The 19364-nt window shown below is 42.5% G+C and overlaps 1 protein-coding gene across 2 annotated transcripts in view; it reads left to right on the top strand.

Annotated features, from left to right (window-relative positions):
- Positions 1-18529, top strand: part of tnfaip8l1 (tumor necrosis factor, alpha-induced protein 8-like 1) — a 34180-nt gene extending 15651 nt beyond the window's left edge. Inside the window, exon 2 of one of the 2 annotated variants that reach the window (XM_039766740.1) lies at positions 14185-18529. In XM_039766740.1, the coding sequence (XP_039622674.1) occupies positions 14187-14747 (561 nt within the window). In that variant the 5' untranslated portion in view covers positions 14185-14186 and the 3' untranslated portion in view covers positions 14748-18529. Of the gene's footprint in view, positions 1-14181 lie in introns of both variants that reach the window. The other variant, XM_039766739.1, reaches the window with a different exon arrangement.
- Positions 18530-19364: the final 835 nt, after the last annotated feature.

Below are 19364 nucleotides of genomic sequence, written 5' to 3'. Positions count from 1 at the left end.
GACTTTGCTGACAGTTCTTTAGACACCGAGCTGACCCTGGCTGTGGAGCTAATTACATTAATCTTGGCTATAAAAGTTCCAACCCAGTTTATTTACAAGATAGATATTATAACTATATAAGATAACTATATATATATATTGTTTTGAGACCAAATGTAGTTAGTTAGTACTATAGCTGATATTAGGGTGATATTAATATATATATATATATATATATATATACACACTGTGAGTGGGAAAAAAAACACACCAAAATGTTTTTCAGCACATCTTCAACAATAGTCGGCTGATTTACTTAATGTTTGATACAAAGTGTATGTAATATGTTTTCCAACAACAGTTGTATTAAGTACTCACAAGTTTATACAATGTTCCAAATTTTATCACTTTTATATATATTGTGAGACTTGCCCGGGCACCACCAGTCGGAGACCACATCTTTATAAAAGTCACACGTTTATTATTCATTAAATAAACACAGTCCCAAAACACCACACAATGCATAAAGCAATAATCACCAAATAATCTTTCTTTCTCTCAGTCCTTGGCCGCCAATCTCCTCCTGGGAGCTTCGTCCTGCTCCCTCTCCCGACTCTAGCTCCCAGATTGCTGGGAGGCGGCGCCTTTTATTCCTGCCCGGATGTGCTCCAGGTGGCTGATGTCGATCTTCCGGCAGCACTTCCTGGTGTGGCGGAAGTGCTGCCCTTTGCCCCGGAAGCACTCCGGGTGTCCCTGGCAGGTTCCTCCGCCATCTTGACAAGTGTGGCGGAAGTAATGTTCTCTCAGGTTCTAGGAGGCTTAAGATGCCCCCTGACGGTGGCCACGGGTCCCAACGAGTTGGAAAGTCTCCCCTCCTCTCCCGTGGTCCTCTCCTGCTCCAGGACGGTTGTGTCCTCCTGACCCAGAAGCTTTTACTGCCACCTTCCGGACCTTCTAGGCATCCCGGCCGGGTAAGAACCCCAGCCGTCTGTGACAATATATATATATATATATATATAGATACTTCTAGCTGTGCTACCCCTCTAAGACAGGTTGAAATCTAAGTAATCAGTGTAGACCTCATTGTTAACATTTGCAATGCTCCATGCAATTCATATGTCTCTGTTTTATGCCATTTGGCATTGGATTTGTTAAAGCGGTATTAATGTTTGTGGTGTGCCACCTGTTGGAATGTCATATGTAATGTATTTTATTACTACAAATGTTTGTGATGCTCCATCTTTTGGAATGACAGAGACATACCAACCAGGCAGACACACAGACACATATCCTTTTATTAAAGATGAGGAGGAGGAAGCGGTTGGGTGGTTTGTCGTGCGCTGGGTTGAGCAACCCATTTATTACGGATACTATATGGTTTCCAGGCATTTTGTTTAAACAGCTATTGTACAGGTTAGTTTAGTCTGGTATCCTTTGGAGGGGTCAAAAATCTCTAGTGGCACCCCTGGCCAGAAATGCCAACTGGCTTCAGTCCTAAATGCTCTTCTCCTTATTTTCCACTGGTGTCCTTCCTTGAGTATGTGGTTTGCAGTTTAGTAGAAAGAATTCTACTGGATCTACTGTGCCAGTACTTTTTTTAAGCATTGAAGGTTGCAATTTCCATTTCACAACAACTTTTGTGTTTTTTGTTTCCATCAGTATGCATTCACACTTAAGAGGAAACATCCTTATGTCCACCTACCTATCTTGCACCAAGCCAGGCCCTCTTTTGCCTCCTGAATTCTGTGAGGCGTAGATTCATCAAGGTGTTGAAAACATTACTGGTGGATTTTGGTCCATGTTGTCTTGATAGCATCTCACAGTTCCTGCAGATTTTTCCACCTCACTTTCATATTTCAAACCTCCTGTCCCACATCATCCCAAAGGTGCTCTATTGGATTAACAACTGGGGACTGTGCAGGCCTTTGGAGTAAACCAAAGTCACTGCCACGTATTTGAAACCTTCATGGCATGATGTATGCTTTGTGATACAGAGAATACATTTTGTATAAACTCTATATTTGAAAAAAATGGTAGACTATGGCCATAAAAGAATGCATTGGGCTAGCAGTAGTGCCACAAGGACAAGGAACTGGGATCGGGAGAACAGCAGGAGTCAAATGTGGCCTAAGGTCATTACTGAAAATGTTGGTAGGATTCCAGTAGGTAGTTGTCAAAGCCAAAGAACGAGGTTACAAACAGGGCAAAGGTCATAAACAAAAAAGTGAAACTCTGAGGTTTTGTTGGGTTGTCCAAAAACTTGTGTAAAGCAAAAGTCGTGGTTGCAGTGGGATTTATACATAATTATTTGTGACGGCCAGACATCACTCCAGGGCAAATGTGTAGCAATCCAAATGAAAAACAGCATTGTCCATGAAATTAAAAATTGTGGGGAGATGGAAGAATAATATAACAACATTAATATAGCTAAATGCATAAAAATTTGATTTAGAGATCTTGAAAATGGTATACAAAATACAAGGAATGTATAAATGAGTGCCAATCATTATGACCGCCATTAAGTAACTGACACATGTTAAGATGGAGGCTGGGATTGTTTTTATAGTAAATTCTGACTCAATCCATCAGCGTGTTGCTGCAGAAACGGAAATTCATCAAACTTAGTTTTGTTGTTTTGTATTCTGTAGTCATCCACTTTTGGTGATCACACACCCACCTGTTTGTTATCCTGCGCCACTATTCTACCCAACCCAGACATGGGTACTGTTATAACTGCTGGTGCTCAGTCATGACCCTGCAATGTCTGGATTGTAAATGCCCTGAGAAGCTCCTTTTATGGTGTGAGCAACAGAAGAACTCCTATGTGCACAGGGGCTGACGGGCACTGACCACAGTGGACATGTTTGGATTAGGATGCTACATGCTGTAATTCTACAAAACACTTGGCGTAGTCGGCAGGATGGTGCTGCTGCACAAAAGATGGGGGCTGAGTGAGAGCGGACATCACCAGGAAGCGCTCCGCTTGCAATGCTTAGTGGCAGGCCCTGCGTGCACAAACATTGGAGTTATCCTGTTGCTCAGAGTGTGAAAGGAGCTTCTGAATGTCTTTGTAATCTTGACATTGTAGGTTCCTGGTTGGCCAATGACAGTTACTACATAGCAAAAGTCCCAAACTGGGACAGATCATGATGATATGATTGCAGGACAAAACACATGGTGTAGTCGGCAGGTATTATGATCTCCAACATTTATAAATTGCTGTGTCATTCTAATTATTCAAAACTGTTTTATACTGTAACCTTTATGGGATTTTGATGTACAGACACTCTGAATCTAAGGACATTTTTTTTTTTTTGTTTTTTGCGTCCTGAGAAATTTGAATTTATGTTTACATTCTAGCACAACTCCATTTTGTTTTCACCAAAGACGCTGAGGATTGTGCTGGAAACCTGTCTCGATGTTCATTCTTGACTTCAAACTAGTGACAGTTGTAAAATAAGGACACAAACACCGCCAAAGGTTTGGGAGGATCCCCCATATACTGTAGCACAAGCAAAGGAAATGACGTCTTCACAGATAGACTTCAAAATGGAATTGACACAAAGAGAAATGTAGGCGGTGTATATATAGTAGGTTGCAGGAAGTCATGCCATGGGTGAAAGGCATTCTGGTACCGGAAGTGACGGCATGAAGAGGTGTAATCTTGAGGGTACCTGAAGTGATGTTATTGTGTGGATTCTTCAGTTGTTCTGCAGGGAGAGAGGAAAAAGAGTTAGAGGGCAGCGGGTAACTGCATCTATTTGAACCCGTAAACTGTCTCCCAGACGCACGTGTGTGACACAGTAAAAAGTTCAATCCCATTAATTCCGGCGGCTTGACATATAGCAACATTTACTAAGTGACAAACTAAAACTCTTCTTCTGAATTTCTTGTCTCGAATCTCCGCTCGTTTTTTGACTCTGTACTTTGATTCTGATTTGGGCTCTTAATGATAGGTTCTTTCTGATTCATGGTTTTGACCTTGGCCTGCATTTTGGTTTTCACGTCTTCTGGTCATTTTAATTTTTTGACCTCTGTTTGTCTTAGGCAGAACAGCAGCTTGCAGTGTGTGGAGATCGTCCCTGCACACGTGAGCACAGGAGTTCTCCTAGTGCTCACAGCATACGGTAAAAGTAGCTTCTGAGGACCTTTGTTATCCAGATGTCAGGAGTTCACAGTTGCTCATTAGCAGTTATCACGCTGCAAATGTTTGAATTGGGACATATCATAGCATGATACAGTATATGACAGAACACTTAGTGTAGTCGGCAGGATGGTGGAACTGAGTGAGAGAGAGAGCTCAGCTGACATCACCAGGATCCACTCTGCTTGCAGTGCTTAGAGACAGTCCCTGTACGCACGGACATATGAGTTCTCCTATTGCTCACAGCATGAAAGGAGCTTCAGAAAGCCTTTGTAATCAAAACATTGTAGGTTCACAGCTGGCACTGGCAGTTACTACTGTGCAAATGTCCATATTGGGACAGATTGTATTGTGATTCCACAACGAAACACTGCTGGAGACTCATCTTCTTGTTTTTAGTAGACAGGAATGGAACCCAATGTGGACTTCTGCTATTGTAGCCCATCTGCTTCAAGCATTGACATGTTTTGTTTTCAGAGATGCTCTTCTGAATGCCACTTTTCTAAAGAGCTGCTGTTTGAGGATTTGTTGCCTTTCTGTTAGCTTTAGTGAGTCTGGTCATTTTCTCTCACATTAACAGGATGCTCTTTAACGTACTACTATCTCTGTAAACTCCACGGTCTGTGGTATGTGAAAATCCCAGGAGGGCAGCCTGAGCCACAACATGATATCATGGTCAAAGCTGCTTACCCATTCTGATATTTGGTCAAACCATAAGTGAAATTATTGAGCTGTAGCCACATGATTGGCTGTTTGGAAGAGCCGGGTATTTGTGCTAACCTAACAAGCAGGTGGACCAAAAGATGGTCACTGAGCCCACAGAGACAGACATATTATGCAGAGACATATGGTCATGTGTGTGCCCAGGCTACATTTGCACAGGTGGCGCTTTCAGCTCATCACATCCTCCTGGGCATCCAGGACACAAACGTGGGTGACATGGAGTGTAGAAAGCAACTGTCTTATCAATCAATCAATCAACATTTATTTATATAGCACATATTCATACAACAAAATGTAGCTCAAAGTGCTTTACAAAATGAATAGAAAAATAGAAGACACAATAAAAAATAAACATAAGTCAACATTAATTAACATAGAATAAGTAAGGTCCGATGGCCAGGGTGGACAGAAAAATAAAAAAAACTCCAAAGGCTGGAGAAAAAAAATAAAATCTGTAGGGGTTCCAGACCACAAGACCGCCCAGTCCCCTCTGGGCAATCTACCTAACATAAGTCAAACAGTCCTCTTTGTATTTAGGGTTTTTATGGAAGGACCTGATGATGATGGTCACATAGACTTCTGGCTTTCAGTCCATCAATGTTGGTGCATCATGATGCTTTGAGTAGGTGGTGGTGGCGCAGGCCACCACCACAAAGAAACCAGAAAAGAAACAGAAGAGAGAGTTGGGGTCAGTACGGATTTTGGAGCCACTGTGAATAGTTATTATGATGAATTGAACATACAGAGTATCAGTATTAAGTTAAAGTGAAGTTATAAAAAGGCCATGTTAAAGTAATGTGTTTTCAGCAGTGTTTTAAAGTGCTCTACTGTATTTGCCTGGCGAATTCCTATTGGCAGGCTATTCCAGATTTTGGGTGCATAACAGCAGAAGGCCGCCTCACCACTTCTTTTAAGTTTTGTTCTTGGAATTCTAAGGAGACACTCATTTGAAGATCTAAGGTTACGATTTGGAATATAAGGTGTCAGGCATTCCGATATATAAGATGGAGCGAGATTATTTAAGGCTTATGGCTTCCAGTGTACAAATTGGGCTTGTGACTGCGAGGGTGTCTGTTCTTCGTCGTGGAATCACACCTAACCCCTAAAGAAAATGGCCTCTGAATATACAGAACGCCATTCAATTTCAGGTTCCTTGCTTAAATACTCAAAAGTTTTAAGGTTTTGCCCTATTCAAAATAAGGAATGCCTAGGTAATGTTTATTTTATCATATGCTCATATTTATTGGATTTTTTTTTTAATGGTCAAAATGTGTATTTGGATAATTAGTAACTCTAAACTGAACCCATGAGTGAAAGTGGCCAGGCTTTGAAAATGAGTGGATAATTAGTTATGCCATCAAATACCCATTCATCCATTTTATAATCTGCTTATCAAGTTCAGGGTCACAAAGTGCCAGGGCATCTCCCAGCACCTTTGGGCATAAGATGGGAATCAACCCAAGATAGGGCACCAAATTCACCCCCCATACACAGTCATTTGTTTTAAAAAATAAATCAAAAAATGTAAAAATAAAACATGCTGCTTACATACCATAATCAGAGTTTTCCCATTAATAGTCCCCAGGGGCAGATTCCGATTATATCTCTTATTCGGCCGGGGAGCTGGCAGCTGGAAAATGTTGTAATAAATCAAGATGCCTGGACTGACCAACAAACTTTGCTGCCAAAAGGCTGATTGGAAATGAGAGGAGGCATTAATGTTTGGTGGAGGCGCCTGTTCAAGTTCTGCTGAGGACATTGCCAAGAGAATGTCATTCTTGGCAGCAGCATGGCCAGTATAGTGCCCCTGCCACAAGAAGTTCTTAGAGGTCCGGTCTTCTGCCCACAGCTTTTCTGTATCTGCTTTACTGCACATTCTTCACGTTGGCCGTATCATTTATGTATGTATGGTCATGGTGGTCATTTCACGTGTGATCTCATGACCTTTCAGAAACAAAATGCTGGATGGAGCACAACCTCATAAAACTAAACTAAAATAAAATCAGGTGCATTTTGACTGGCATGAAGGCCTAGTTTAAGACTATTATTTCTTTCTTATAAGGCCTTTCTCTGCCTTATTGAACCTTTGGTATTATTTGGATTTTCCTTTTTCTTGCTCCGCTCCTATAAATCACATTTTTTGCTTTACCTCCTCCCCCACCATAACTATCACTATCATCTATGGGAGAGGAGTGAAAGCTTTAGGTTCGTCAAACATTTTGATCTCCAGTTTTCGACGGATCCCAACGTTTTAGGGTCCCCGATACCAAAAATATTGTTATCTTGATGATGACAGTGTGCCTGTCTGTGTATGTGTCTGTGTGTCACAGTTTCTTGAGGAATGGTCGAGAACTAAAATGGCTGGATGGAAAAGTACCAACCTCGAAACGTAAGCCTGTTATGAGATGACGATGTGCTGAGTAGTTTTTGTGCCAAATCATGCAAGAGAAAGAGGCACTTTAGAGCAGGGGTCGCCAGTTCCAGTCCTGGAGGACCACCGTGGCTGCAGGTTTTCATTCTAACCCTTTTCTTAATTAATGTCCTGTGACATTAATGACCTTCTTTTGAACTAATTTTAATATGGCGCTTTTCCACTGCATAGTACGGCACGACACGGTTCAGTACAGCTCACTTTTGCGGGGCTTTCCACTGGGAACAGTACCTGGTACCTGGTCCTTTTTTTAGTACCACCTCAGCCGAGGTTCCAAGCGCACCGAACCGTTACCAAAACGTGGCGTGTAAACTCTGCTGGTCACTGATTGGCCGGAGAAAATCGTCATTACTGCGTCACTGGCTATTCTTTTCTTTAAAGGTACACACACGCGGAAGTTTGTGTCCCGTCTCTCCATCGCTGGACGCAGTTTGTTGCATAAGTGGATGAATGTTTCTTCAGACATTCGAAAGTTCTCCAGCCACTGAGTGTTTGTAAAACCGGGAACAATCACATACCACCACTCTGAGGCACGGTTAAATGTCCAAAGTTCATTTTATGCTTTGCAACAGTGATAAAAGTTAGCTAGTGATGTGCTTTTTTTAGACGCTTACCCTTGCGCGTCGTCGAGCTAAAGTGTTGTCGTTGTCTGCGTGTTGTTGTAAAAGTTCCACGGTGTCACGGCAGTAGAGGCGGCGCAACTATAACGACACGTGAATAATCCCGCCCACTCTAAAGCGGTGCTAAACTGCAGTCGAAACGCAAACCGAGCGAACTGAGCCGAACCAAGGTGAGCTGTACTGAACCGTGCTGTGCCATACTATGCAGTGGAAAAGCGCCTATAGACTTGCTCTTGAAGATTCAGGCCCCTTTATTGTTTCTTTTTCCTTAATTAGCAGCCAAACAATAATGGAATATAAAATGAGCCAAAACATCTGGTGTCCATCATACAATATCTGAAAATAAAGAAAGATGAAGGTCTCAGGAATGTTGGTCTGCTCAGGTCCCCAAAACATTTTAACAGTTGCTCTTAGAAAGGAGAAAATCAACAATTTCAGAAATGTCTGCTATTGCACAATGAGAGCAGCAACAAGCCATGGAATTAAAGAGCGAGTTTAATTAACGACAAGACTCGCCACCTCAATAAGCAGCTGGTTGGAGTTTGAGGCTCTGACTTAGTTGCTCTTCTCTTGTCCCACTCACTCCACATTTCATTTGTGTTTGGGTGCCATTTAAGGAAAGAAATGAAACCATTCAGATGATCGATAAAGAAATTCAGGGGAACAAATCTTATAAAAGCAATTCAATTAAAATGAATTCACAAGAAGTTAATTAGCAGCACATGCAGGGTACTCATTAAAAAAAGGGGTAGAATGAAAACCTGCAGCCATGGTGGTCCTCCAGGACCGGACTTGGTGACCCCTACTCTAGAGGAGCCCTCAAATATCGGAATTCTGCAATTAATTGTGAATTCTTCTCATCAATTCCTATCATAATGACCTATTTTATGATCAGTCAGAGCAGCATCAGAGTGGTGAATAATTACTGTTATGTTATAGAATAGTTTGGGTAACTTGGTTACTAGAGTGCAAAGCCAACTCACGTCTGAATTAAATTTTTTGTTTGACTTTCATAACATCCTAACATCAACATTTCCATGTCACCCATTCATTTATGCATCCATTTTCTTACAACTGTGTCTATTTCATTGTCATGGGGGAGCTGGGGCAGCATCAAGTAAGGAATGAAAGGGATGCCAGCCCACTGCCAGTGTTCCAGTTCAGAGTCACAAATCTACCAGAAGGTCCTGTCACTGTGACTTTTCCAGTTATTTTATTTCAGTTGTAGCCATCCTTTGTGTAGTCTTAGTAAATCGGAGGCAGTTGGTGGCGCACCCCTTTGAAAACAGTCACGTAATATATATCATATGTCATATATAAATGATAAATGATTTAGATAGGAATATAAGTAACAAGCTGGTTGAGTTTGCAGATGATACCAAGAAAGGTGGATTAGCAGATAATTTGGAATCCATTATATCATTACAGAAGGACTCGGATAGCATACAGGCTTGGGCAGATTTGTGGCAAAGGAAATTTAATGTCAGTAAATGTAAAGTATTACACATAGGAAGTAAAAATATTAGGTTTGAATACAAAATGGGCAGTCAGAAAATCGAGAGTACACCTTATGAGAAGGATTCATAGAAGGAGCACTGGGCGCAAGGCAGGAACAAATCCCGGGCAGGGTGCCAGCCCACCAAAGGGCACACACACCCACACACCAAGCACACACTAGGGACAATTTAGAATCACCAATGCACCTAACCTGCATGTCCTTGGGCTGTGGGAGGAAACCCAGGCAGACACGGGGAGAACATGCAAACTCCACGCAGGGAGGACCCGGGAAGCAAACCCAGAACCCAGCACTACCACTGCGCCACCGTGCCGCCCCTATAAAATGTATTATCTTATCATTTATTTTAGATGCTATATTTGGGTAACTGGGTTCTCCCAGAACTAACAGCAAATGGCCGGGGTGGGGGGTGTGTGGTGAAACTGATGACCGGTGGGTTGGTTTATAATGAATTGCAGATTTCATGACTCCTTTTCTTAAATATTTTCACATTCTTTGCTATACTAAGTGTATTAGAATGTATCTGTCCCCCGCTATAATGCTGCTCACATGTAGTTGGACGAGGTCCTGCTCAGCCTCTCAAATCATAGCGGCTATGTTATTAGTACATTACAGACGATGTGTTATGCTCACAAACTGCTGACCGCACGCTCCTTCTAAAAACAGTCAGCAAAATTATTGGCAGCGTCACTGGCATCTACACTATAATTGAGCAGAGCTGAATTTCAGGATGGTCTTTCTTAAGCCTGGCCATTGTTGTTGTGAGAGCTATATAAGACACTTGAAGTGCAGTCTTTCTCTGTATCTTCCACTTCTTCACTGTGTGCCGGCGACAATAATTTAACTCATCATACCAGCATGTGCCTTGATATGAGAGTAAATCAAAAAGTGAAGGCAATATGAAAATTCTGCAGTAGCCGCAACGGTTAGAAGTTGACTCGATACAAGACGTTTGTGTTGGCTTATGGGGAGTCCAAACACGCACAGCACAGTGCTCTGATGTTAGCCTAGTTGAAGCCAAGGTCAAACAAAACATGGATGCTCTGCTGCGGGATTGCACCGGTGTGGAATGACGCAGCCCAGTAAGATTTCTTTGGGCAGAAGGAGTAAAACCTGCTGAAATGCTGACAGGCTGCATATTCGTTGTCAATTTGTGTCCAGACCCCCATTCTGAATTGGATTGAGACTCAGCCCCTCCAGGACATTCACGTTTTTGTTTTAAAGCCGTTCCACTGTAGCTTGGGCTTTATGATTTTGCAGTCGTCTTCTTGATGGAAAACAAATCTTCTTCCAAGATGCAGTTTTGTTGTAGACTCTGTCAGCTCTCTCTCCAGAATGTCTCTGTAATCTGATGCATTCATTTTACCCTAACAATCCTTTTAGGGCACATTTAAAACAGATCTCTGCAAAGTGGGCTAAGTAAATTACGAGTACTGTATGTGAATGTGAATTTCCCCTTGGGGATTAATAAAGTATCTATCTATGAATCATATAGTGCCTTTATCTATCTATCTATCTATCTATCTATCTATCTATCTATCTATCTATCTATCTATCTATCTATCTATCTATCTATCTATCTATCACATAGTGCCTTTCCTATCTATCATATAGTGCCTTTCACATCTATCTATCTATTGTGGTAGATATGGGGCGCTCTCGCTCCCTTGAACCCCTGTCCACGACTCCAGACACCAGGTAAAAGTCCAATTGTTGACTTTATTTAATTGCCACAGTGCACAAAGCACCCTCTCCTCCACAATACTCATACAATAATCACTAATCACAAACAATAAACAATCCTCCACTCCCAGACGCATTGCCACCCTTCCACCCAGCTCAGCTCGCTGTCTGGGAGCTCCCATAGTCCTTTTATATCTCCTGACCCAGAAGTGTTCTCCATCCCCAGTCCATGTGACTCTCAATCACTTCCGGGCCAGGTACAAGTTCTTTTCTTCACCCCAGAAGCACGTCATTCCTCCTGTCCATGTGTGCTTCCGGGGCGTAGGGAAAATACTCATTATTCCTCCCTGCAGCATCCCCTAGTGGCCCCCACGGCATCCAGCAGGGCTGCGTATAAAATCTACATTGTCCATGATGCCCTGCTGGTCTTCTGGGGACCTCCATACTGCACGGAGGGGCTCCACCTGGCGGCTTGGGGGTATTGGCTGGGATAAATGGCCGGCCATCCACCACACTATCTATCTATCTATCTATCTATCTATCTATCTATCTATCGAATCTATCTATCATATAGTGCCTTTATCTATCTATCTATCATATAGTTCATTTCCTATCTAACTATCTATCTATCTATCTATCTATCATATAGTGCCTTTATCTATCTATCTATCTATCTATCATATAGTGCCTTTCCTATCTATCTATCTATCTATCTATCTATCTATCTATCTATCTATCTATCTATCTATCATATAGTGCCTTTATCTATCTATCTATCATATAGTGCCTTTCCTATCTATCTATCTATCTATCTATCTATCTATCTATCTATCTATCTATCTATCTATCTATCTATCTAATATGAAACACAAAATATATGGTCACATATAGTAAGTGTTCGCCTCCTAAATCAACAACATTGCAGCCGATTAGTTTTAAAAATCAAAGAATTAGTTCAGGTTTCAGTTGATCTTAGTATAAATGTATTTGTATGTGGAAGGCCCAGCTTGTGGTGGTCAGTATGAGGATGCGTGTGGGCTAACATGTACAATGAAGACAAAAGAACACTCCAGGTAACTCCATAAAAAGGTGATTGAAAACCACACGTTTTAGGGAATAGAGAGTCTCCAAAGCGCTGACTATCCCTCGGAGTGCAGTTAAAATGACCATTAATAAATGGAACGAGTGTGACACAACTGTAAATCTGCTAGAGCAGAAAACTGAGTGAATGTAAGATGCTGACCGGTGAGGGAGGCCACCAGGAGACCTCGGAGAACTCTGTAGGAGTTACAAGCTACAGCGGCTGAGATTGGTGAGCCTGTGCAGACAACAACTGTGCCTGTGGGCTTCACCAGCAACAGCGGTATGGGAGAGTGGACAAGAAAAAGGCACTCTTTAAAAAAAAAAAATGACATCTTAGCAGAAGACACATGAGAGACTCTTACGTTTGGAAGAAAGCTTTATGTTCTGATAAGACCATAATGTTTTTTTTGACAATCAAATGAAATGCCATGTTTAAACGTTGCACATTATCAAAAGCACATCATGGCATGGCAGTGTCTGCATCAAGCTGTGGGGATGCTTCTTTGCAGCAGGTCCTGGAAGACTTCTGAGGGGAATATAAATGCATGGAAATCATGAAGGAAAACCTCATGCAGTTGGCAATGAAACCTTCACCAAAGGAGAAGATTTATTTTCTGGCAAAGATGACGACCTCAAGCTTAAAGTTGAAGCTACTCAGAAATGGCATCAAAACAACAACGTGAATGTCCTGGAGTGGCCGAGTCAGAGCCCACATCTCAAATCCAATCCAGAATTTGTGTTTGGACTTGGGAAAGGCTCTTCACTGAGGATCAACCTGTTATCTATCATTCATTCCCTCTGCCCAAAAAAATCTCACTACAGCATGCTGTTTAACAATGGTGCAATCCCACAGCGGGACAGCCATGTTCATTTGACCATGGCTTCAACTAGACTAACAGCAGAGCGCCGTGCTGTGCGTGTTTGAACTACAGTATACCCATAAGCCATTACGAACGTGATGTGAACAACATGGCAATCTCCTGGCCAAGTCAGAGTCTGGATCTCATTGCAATTAAGAATCTGTGGCTGGGCCTGCCAGAGGCCATTCACTCACAATCCCCAGGTCAGCCTGACAGAGCTTGCAGAGAAGAACGGAGAGACGTGGCAGTGTCCAGATATGCAAAGCTGATAGAGAGCTGTGCGCAGCGTACACACACACAGGGCTGTCATGGCTGCCAAGGATTTTGATCTCAGTACCGACTTGAACGGGGTGAAGATTTGTGTGTTCAGTTATTTTCAGTTTTATATTTGTAATTTTGCAGAGATCTCTTTTCCATCCATCCATCCATTATCCAACCCGCTATATCCTAACTACAGGGTCTGCTGGTGCCAATCCCAGCCAACACAGAGCACACACACACACACACTAGGGACAGTTTAGAATCACCAATGTACCTAACCTGAATGTCTTTAGACTGTGGGAGGAAACCTGAGCAGCCGGAGGAGAACATGTAAACTCCACACAGGGAGGACCCGGGAAGCGAACCCAGGTCTCCTAACTGCAAGGCAGCAGCGCTACCCACTGCACCACTGTGCCACCCGAGATCTCTTTTCACTTTGATGTTTTTGAGTACATCTTGCCTGAAGAAGGGGCCTAAGTTGCTTCAAAAGCTTGCATATTGTAATCTTTTTAATAAAAGGTGTCATTCTGCTTGACTTGTCACACTACATCCATAATGTTTAACCCTTGTTGTATGACAAAAAAAAAACAAACAATGCACACCCTAATGGGCACCATTGGCAAAGGGCCGAAAAACTGAAGGCCACTGGGACACAGGTACATCAAAACAAAGGCTAGAAGCCATTAAGAGGTAAGAAATGGCCTGTAAACGTGCATACTTACCGGTAATTAAACACTCTTGTTCCCTCACACACACACAGGTTCATGCACATGTACATGCCCCTCACACAATGTGGCTTCCTTTTTTTTAACCTAAACTAAGCTCTCTTCCCAATGATCTGCCATCATTTCTAATTTGTGTTCTGCTTTCTCTTTCAACAGCAGAAATGGATGCCTTCAGCACAAAGAACTTGGCGCTTCAGGCCCAAAAGAAGCTTATGAGCAAGATGGCCAACAAGACAGTGGCTAACATGTTCATTGATGACACAAGCAGTGAGGTGCTGGATGAGCTGTACCGCGTCACCAAGGAGTACACTCGCAATCGCAAAGAGGCGCAGAAGATCATCAAGAACCTCATCAAGGTTGTGGTCAAGCTGGGCGTGCTCTACCGCAACAACCAGTTTAACGCTGATGAGCTTGCTCTGGTGGAGCGCTTTCGCAAGAAGGTCCACACACTGGCCATGACGGCCGTCAGCTTCTACCAGATTGAGTTCACCTTTGAGCGCCGTGTCATGTCTGCAATCCTCAACGAGTGTCGGGAGCTGCTGCACCAGGCCACTCACCGGCACTTGACCGCCAAGTCCCACTCTCGCATCAACCATGTCTTCAACCATTTTGCAGACTGTGAATTCCTGGCTGCCCTTTACAGCCCTTCCGATCTTTATCGTGTCCACTTACAAAAGATCTGTGATGGCGTCAACAAGATGCTGGATGAGGGCAATCTTTGACTGCCAGCCCACTGCCCATGACACACCTTGGCAGAATGAACAAGTCACTGAGAGGTGCTGGCAAGTTGCATTTGTCATTGGCACTAGCTGATTGGTCACGCAGTTCTGAGGACAGCGGCTCTCAAATTACCATAAGCATATGCAGGGGAACGTGATTGGCATAGAGACACAATTTGGGGTGGGTGGGGGTTATTTGAGCTGGCACTGACACATAGTGAAGGTCTCGGGCATGTTGGGTGGCACTGACATGCTGAAGGCCTTATGCATCTGGACTGTCACTTAAACTTTGTGGAATTGAAGCACTTGGGTTGGCACAGAGAAATTTGGAGGCATGATGAGGCACTTGGGTGGAATGTCATAACCATGAAGGATAGGGGGTTGATACATGTACAAAATGGGTTCTGTGGCACTTTTGTTGGTAAAAATACAAGGGAGAAATAGACTGGCACACATATCAGAACTCCAAAGGCACCCATTTACTTGGAATGGCATCAATCACTGAGCTGATCTGACAATGGAAGGCAGCCTGAATTTGTTGAGTTTCTTCCTGCTTTTTATTGTTTTTGAAATGATTCTTGATTATTTGGCAAACGCCTTGTATTGTATAATTTCAAAATATGTTACAAATTATTTAAATGTATGTTATTTCAATCACAGACATGTTTTAGTGATTTGTTTTATCATGAATGGGCCAGTTGTGGTTTATAGAGTCACACACAGCCTTCTAGGGTATCCAGAGTTGCTGGACTTTCACTCAAGTCAAAAACTGCCTTCTTGCTTGGATTATCCAGCACTTACCTGATTTTCCTAACATGGCAGAAGGCCATTTCAAAGAAAGTCTTATTAGGAGGGATAGCTGGTGGAGGACAGAAGGAGGCCTCCTGCCATCTCATCTCCGACTCTGTGGCTCAAGCGGTTTTGCTTGCCTCAAGTTGTGTTTCCTAATCCACGTGCTATGTTTCAAAATGCTATACCAGCCTTCTGGCTGATGCCCTGAACATCTGCAATAGATGGTGGTGTTGGCAGTAATTGGTAGATCGGTCACATCTGATCAGAGGCCAGGTAACCCCATGCCATCTTTGAGCTGCAGCTACACTTTGGAGGGGGGAGACAGGATCACCCCCAGCCCAGTGGATGCAGTGCTTGGCACTTTAGGATGCTCCATTATACAGTTCACCACTGCTTTTCTATGCTTGTGTACAGTGCCACCCCTGGTGTCACTTGCTGTTGGGGATGGCTTTTCTATGAAGTTTTAATATGGTGTATATACTGTATCTCTTTATAAATGATTAGTATTTTTGTTGTGTCAAATTGTTAAATTCTTTGAAGAAGGACACATCTCTACGTTCTGCATTTATAAATACATGTCTGAGGCGCTAAGCCTGATTTTATCTGTTTTCATGGGGCATTTTATGTCTTGAAAGTCACAAAGTTTTGACTGGTAGGCTATGTATGGAGTGCCTTTGTTTGCTATATGCTCTCACTTGAGACCTGAGAATTTTCTATTTATATGGTATAAAAAAGACGCAAAGGTCTTGTTTTGATCCCCACTTTTTCAGTTACAGGGTCACTTGGTGTCTGACCCTAATTGGAAGTGGCTGGAAGCAATACGGGATGTCACAACAGTCTAATAAAAGACACACTCGGGCCAAAGTAAAAGTGGCACCTAACCTGACGTGCTTGTCTTGGAGATGTTGGAGGAAATCGTAGAAACTGCAAATGGGCTGGGAGTTGGAGCAAAGTCCTTGGAGCTGTGACTTTGCCCCAAGGACTTTGCTTTAACAATACTGTGCCAACCTCCACGTATTCATTAATGGGAGTGTTTTGAAAACTTGCATATTCTATTATGAGGGAGCCAAAACTTTGATAGATATCAGATTGATAGATAGATAATATTTTATTTGTCCCCAAGGTATCCTGGTATAAACTAACACCAGCTGGGAGCCCAGTGCCTCTCACTCACACATTCCTGTTTAACGTGCTAATGGGATGTGGGAAGAAATTGGAGTTTGTGAGAAAAACCACACAATCTTGGTGAAAAACTGCAGATTCCGTGTCAAAAGTCATTAGGATGGGCACTGAAACACGGTCACTGTGTGCCACTCTGTTGACCATCGTGCCACACTGCTGAATCCACTTTGAATTTGCCAGGCAAATTTGTCAATTGAATACAACAGAGTAGCCTGGGAGTAATAACTGGGTATACTGTAATCTACAGTGACCTGGTACTGGGGTAATAAGTAGGGAAATCAGTTTAAAGTCACTATTAGGTAAAAACAGTATATTCACAAAATAATACAATATGCCCATGGACTCCAGTCATATTGTAATACACAGATCTGACTAATAATGACACGTTTACTGGATTGAGATTATCCTCTGCTGGCCGTGTTTGGTGCACCGTTAATACTAAATACCAGCGCATTACCTACAGCTCTTTCCACAGTCCGCACCATCCCGATGTACTTTACATCAATTTCTCCGGTTGTACTGGTGTATGGAAGTTTAGAATAGGTAGATACAACTTTATTTGTGGCAGAATACAATTCAATCCACCGCGTTAACTAAAGTAAAATGTAGTGCGTTTCTTCTCGGCCTCCAGAGCCGTCAAGCCATTATGCGAAGTGGGCGGCCGCCTAAGGACGTTGTCATCCGGGCATCGCGGGGCGGAGTTTATGAAAACGCAAGGGGCGTCCGCTCCGGACTTTTCCGCAGTATCGACACCGAGGATTGCTGACTTCGGTAACTGAAGGGGCGAGCACCCTGGACACCGCAAAGCACCTCCACTATCTAACCTCCAGAAATATAACAAGAATACGAAATGAAAGCCTTGGACACCGAGGAGCGCAGTTTGTGTAACTCAAGGGGCGTGCGCTCCAGACACCGCCTAGGGCATCATATGGACATTGATCGGCACTGTCGACACGGTTTTATAATTAAAAACACATCAACCCATTGATCGATTACTTTTCACTACGCCAGACAATTTTCGTGTCAGTTTAAAATGCAATACAAAAGCGTATGGCATGTTCATGTATGCCCATAAATCGTGTGCCGTGACTAAAAGCAACGCAAACATGCCACATACAGCTCGAGTGTATTTATTATATTTCGATTCGAAGCTATACTTTTTCGTGCCAGAGCTAAATATAATCAAATGACTAATTAGCGTCAAAGGCGGTGTTAGAGGCGTTCTCAACAGTGTGTTAGACCAGCGATAAAGACGGCGAAAGGGGAGTTGATAAGGCAGGGGATCCGCCGTCTCATCAAACGGGTGGAAGCTGGCAATGTAAAGGCAAAAATATATAATACCTGTTTTTCATAGAGGGGTTGAATAAAAATGCTAACAAACCAAGCAAACTAATGTTTCCCCTCGAAAATGTATCTGCATGACTTATATTAGCAATTATAAAAAGAAAACAACTTTTGACAACTTAACATGAGGGTAAACTTTTTTTTTTTACCTAAAACACACTTCTTGCTGTTTCGGTCTCCCTCTCACCCCTCTCACCTCGACTGATGACACCCCCCGCCCCAACCTTTAACGTTGATTAGTCGTTTGATGACATTTGACGCGGTTATAGCGCAGCGGTCTCGAATCGAAATGCAGTAAGCTCTGCGAAATGTAACGCGTTTACTTCGCTTTTTAGTTACCACACGCGATCTATGGCCATGAATGAAAATGCAATACGCGATTGTATTGCATTGTACACTGACACGAAAATTGAATGGCGCAGTGAAAAATCAATTAACCGTTTGGTTGATATGTTTTTAATTTATGAGGAGATGAAACCGTGCCAAAATGAAAAGCAGTTCAACGTGTTAACTACAATAGACTGAAATGCAACATATACTCACGTGGTGCATTAATTTTGGCATGAATCTTTCATACTATACTAGTGGCTGTGGAGGAATATTTCAGAAAAAATATAAAATGTACAGAATTGTGTCAAGTGTGTTTGATTTTTTTTGTAATATTTCTGTGTTTCTTGATCACCTGTAAAAAGTAAAATCCCTCTCTTGAGACGGATACAGATCTATCTATTATGAATAAATTAAACACAGTGATAAAAAATTTTTCATGAAAAATGTTTTGTTGGTTACTCCTTTGTTTATTTAACAATCTGTTCATTTATTTATTTCAGTGACAAAGCACTCAAGACAAAATACGCCATAAAATGACCATCCTAGTTGAGTAGGTGGGCTCTAGCTTGTCCTTTGTGTTTATTGATGAATCACAGGTAGAGAGGACGCTAACAGTCACAACTTTTCATGAGGCTGTGAGTCACGGGATTCCCAAGGCAATCAAAGCAAAAGCTCAACGTTGTGACTGTGCGTGTCCATGGCGGATAGGTTGCCCGGAATTGCTGCATAAGGCGGCTACATTAACTTAAGAAGTCCTGAATTCCTCGGAATTTATTCACTCTGTTGGTAGTGTCCATCCGAAGTGTCTACATATAAATGTTGGGCTCAATGGCAAAGATTTATTATGCTCTATTGATGATTGTATATGGTACAGTCCACCCTCTCAATGTCGACGGGTGAAAGTGATAGTTTTCATTACAAGCTGCAGTTAGGACATTAGAACACTCTAGGCGAGAACAGGCCGTTCAGCCC

The sequence above is a fragment of the Polypterus senegalus genome, chromosome 10 (genome assembly GCF_016835505.1).
Source record: "Polypterus senegalus isolate Bchr_013 chromosome 10, ASM1683550v1, whole genome shotgun sequence".
NCBI lineage: Eukaryota > Metazoa > Chordata > Cladistia > Polypteriformes > Polypteridae > Polypterus > Polypterus senegalus.
This window is presented reverse-complemented; position numbering and strand designations above follow the sequence as displayed.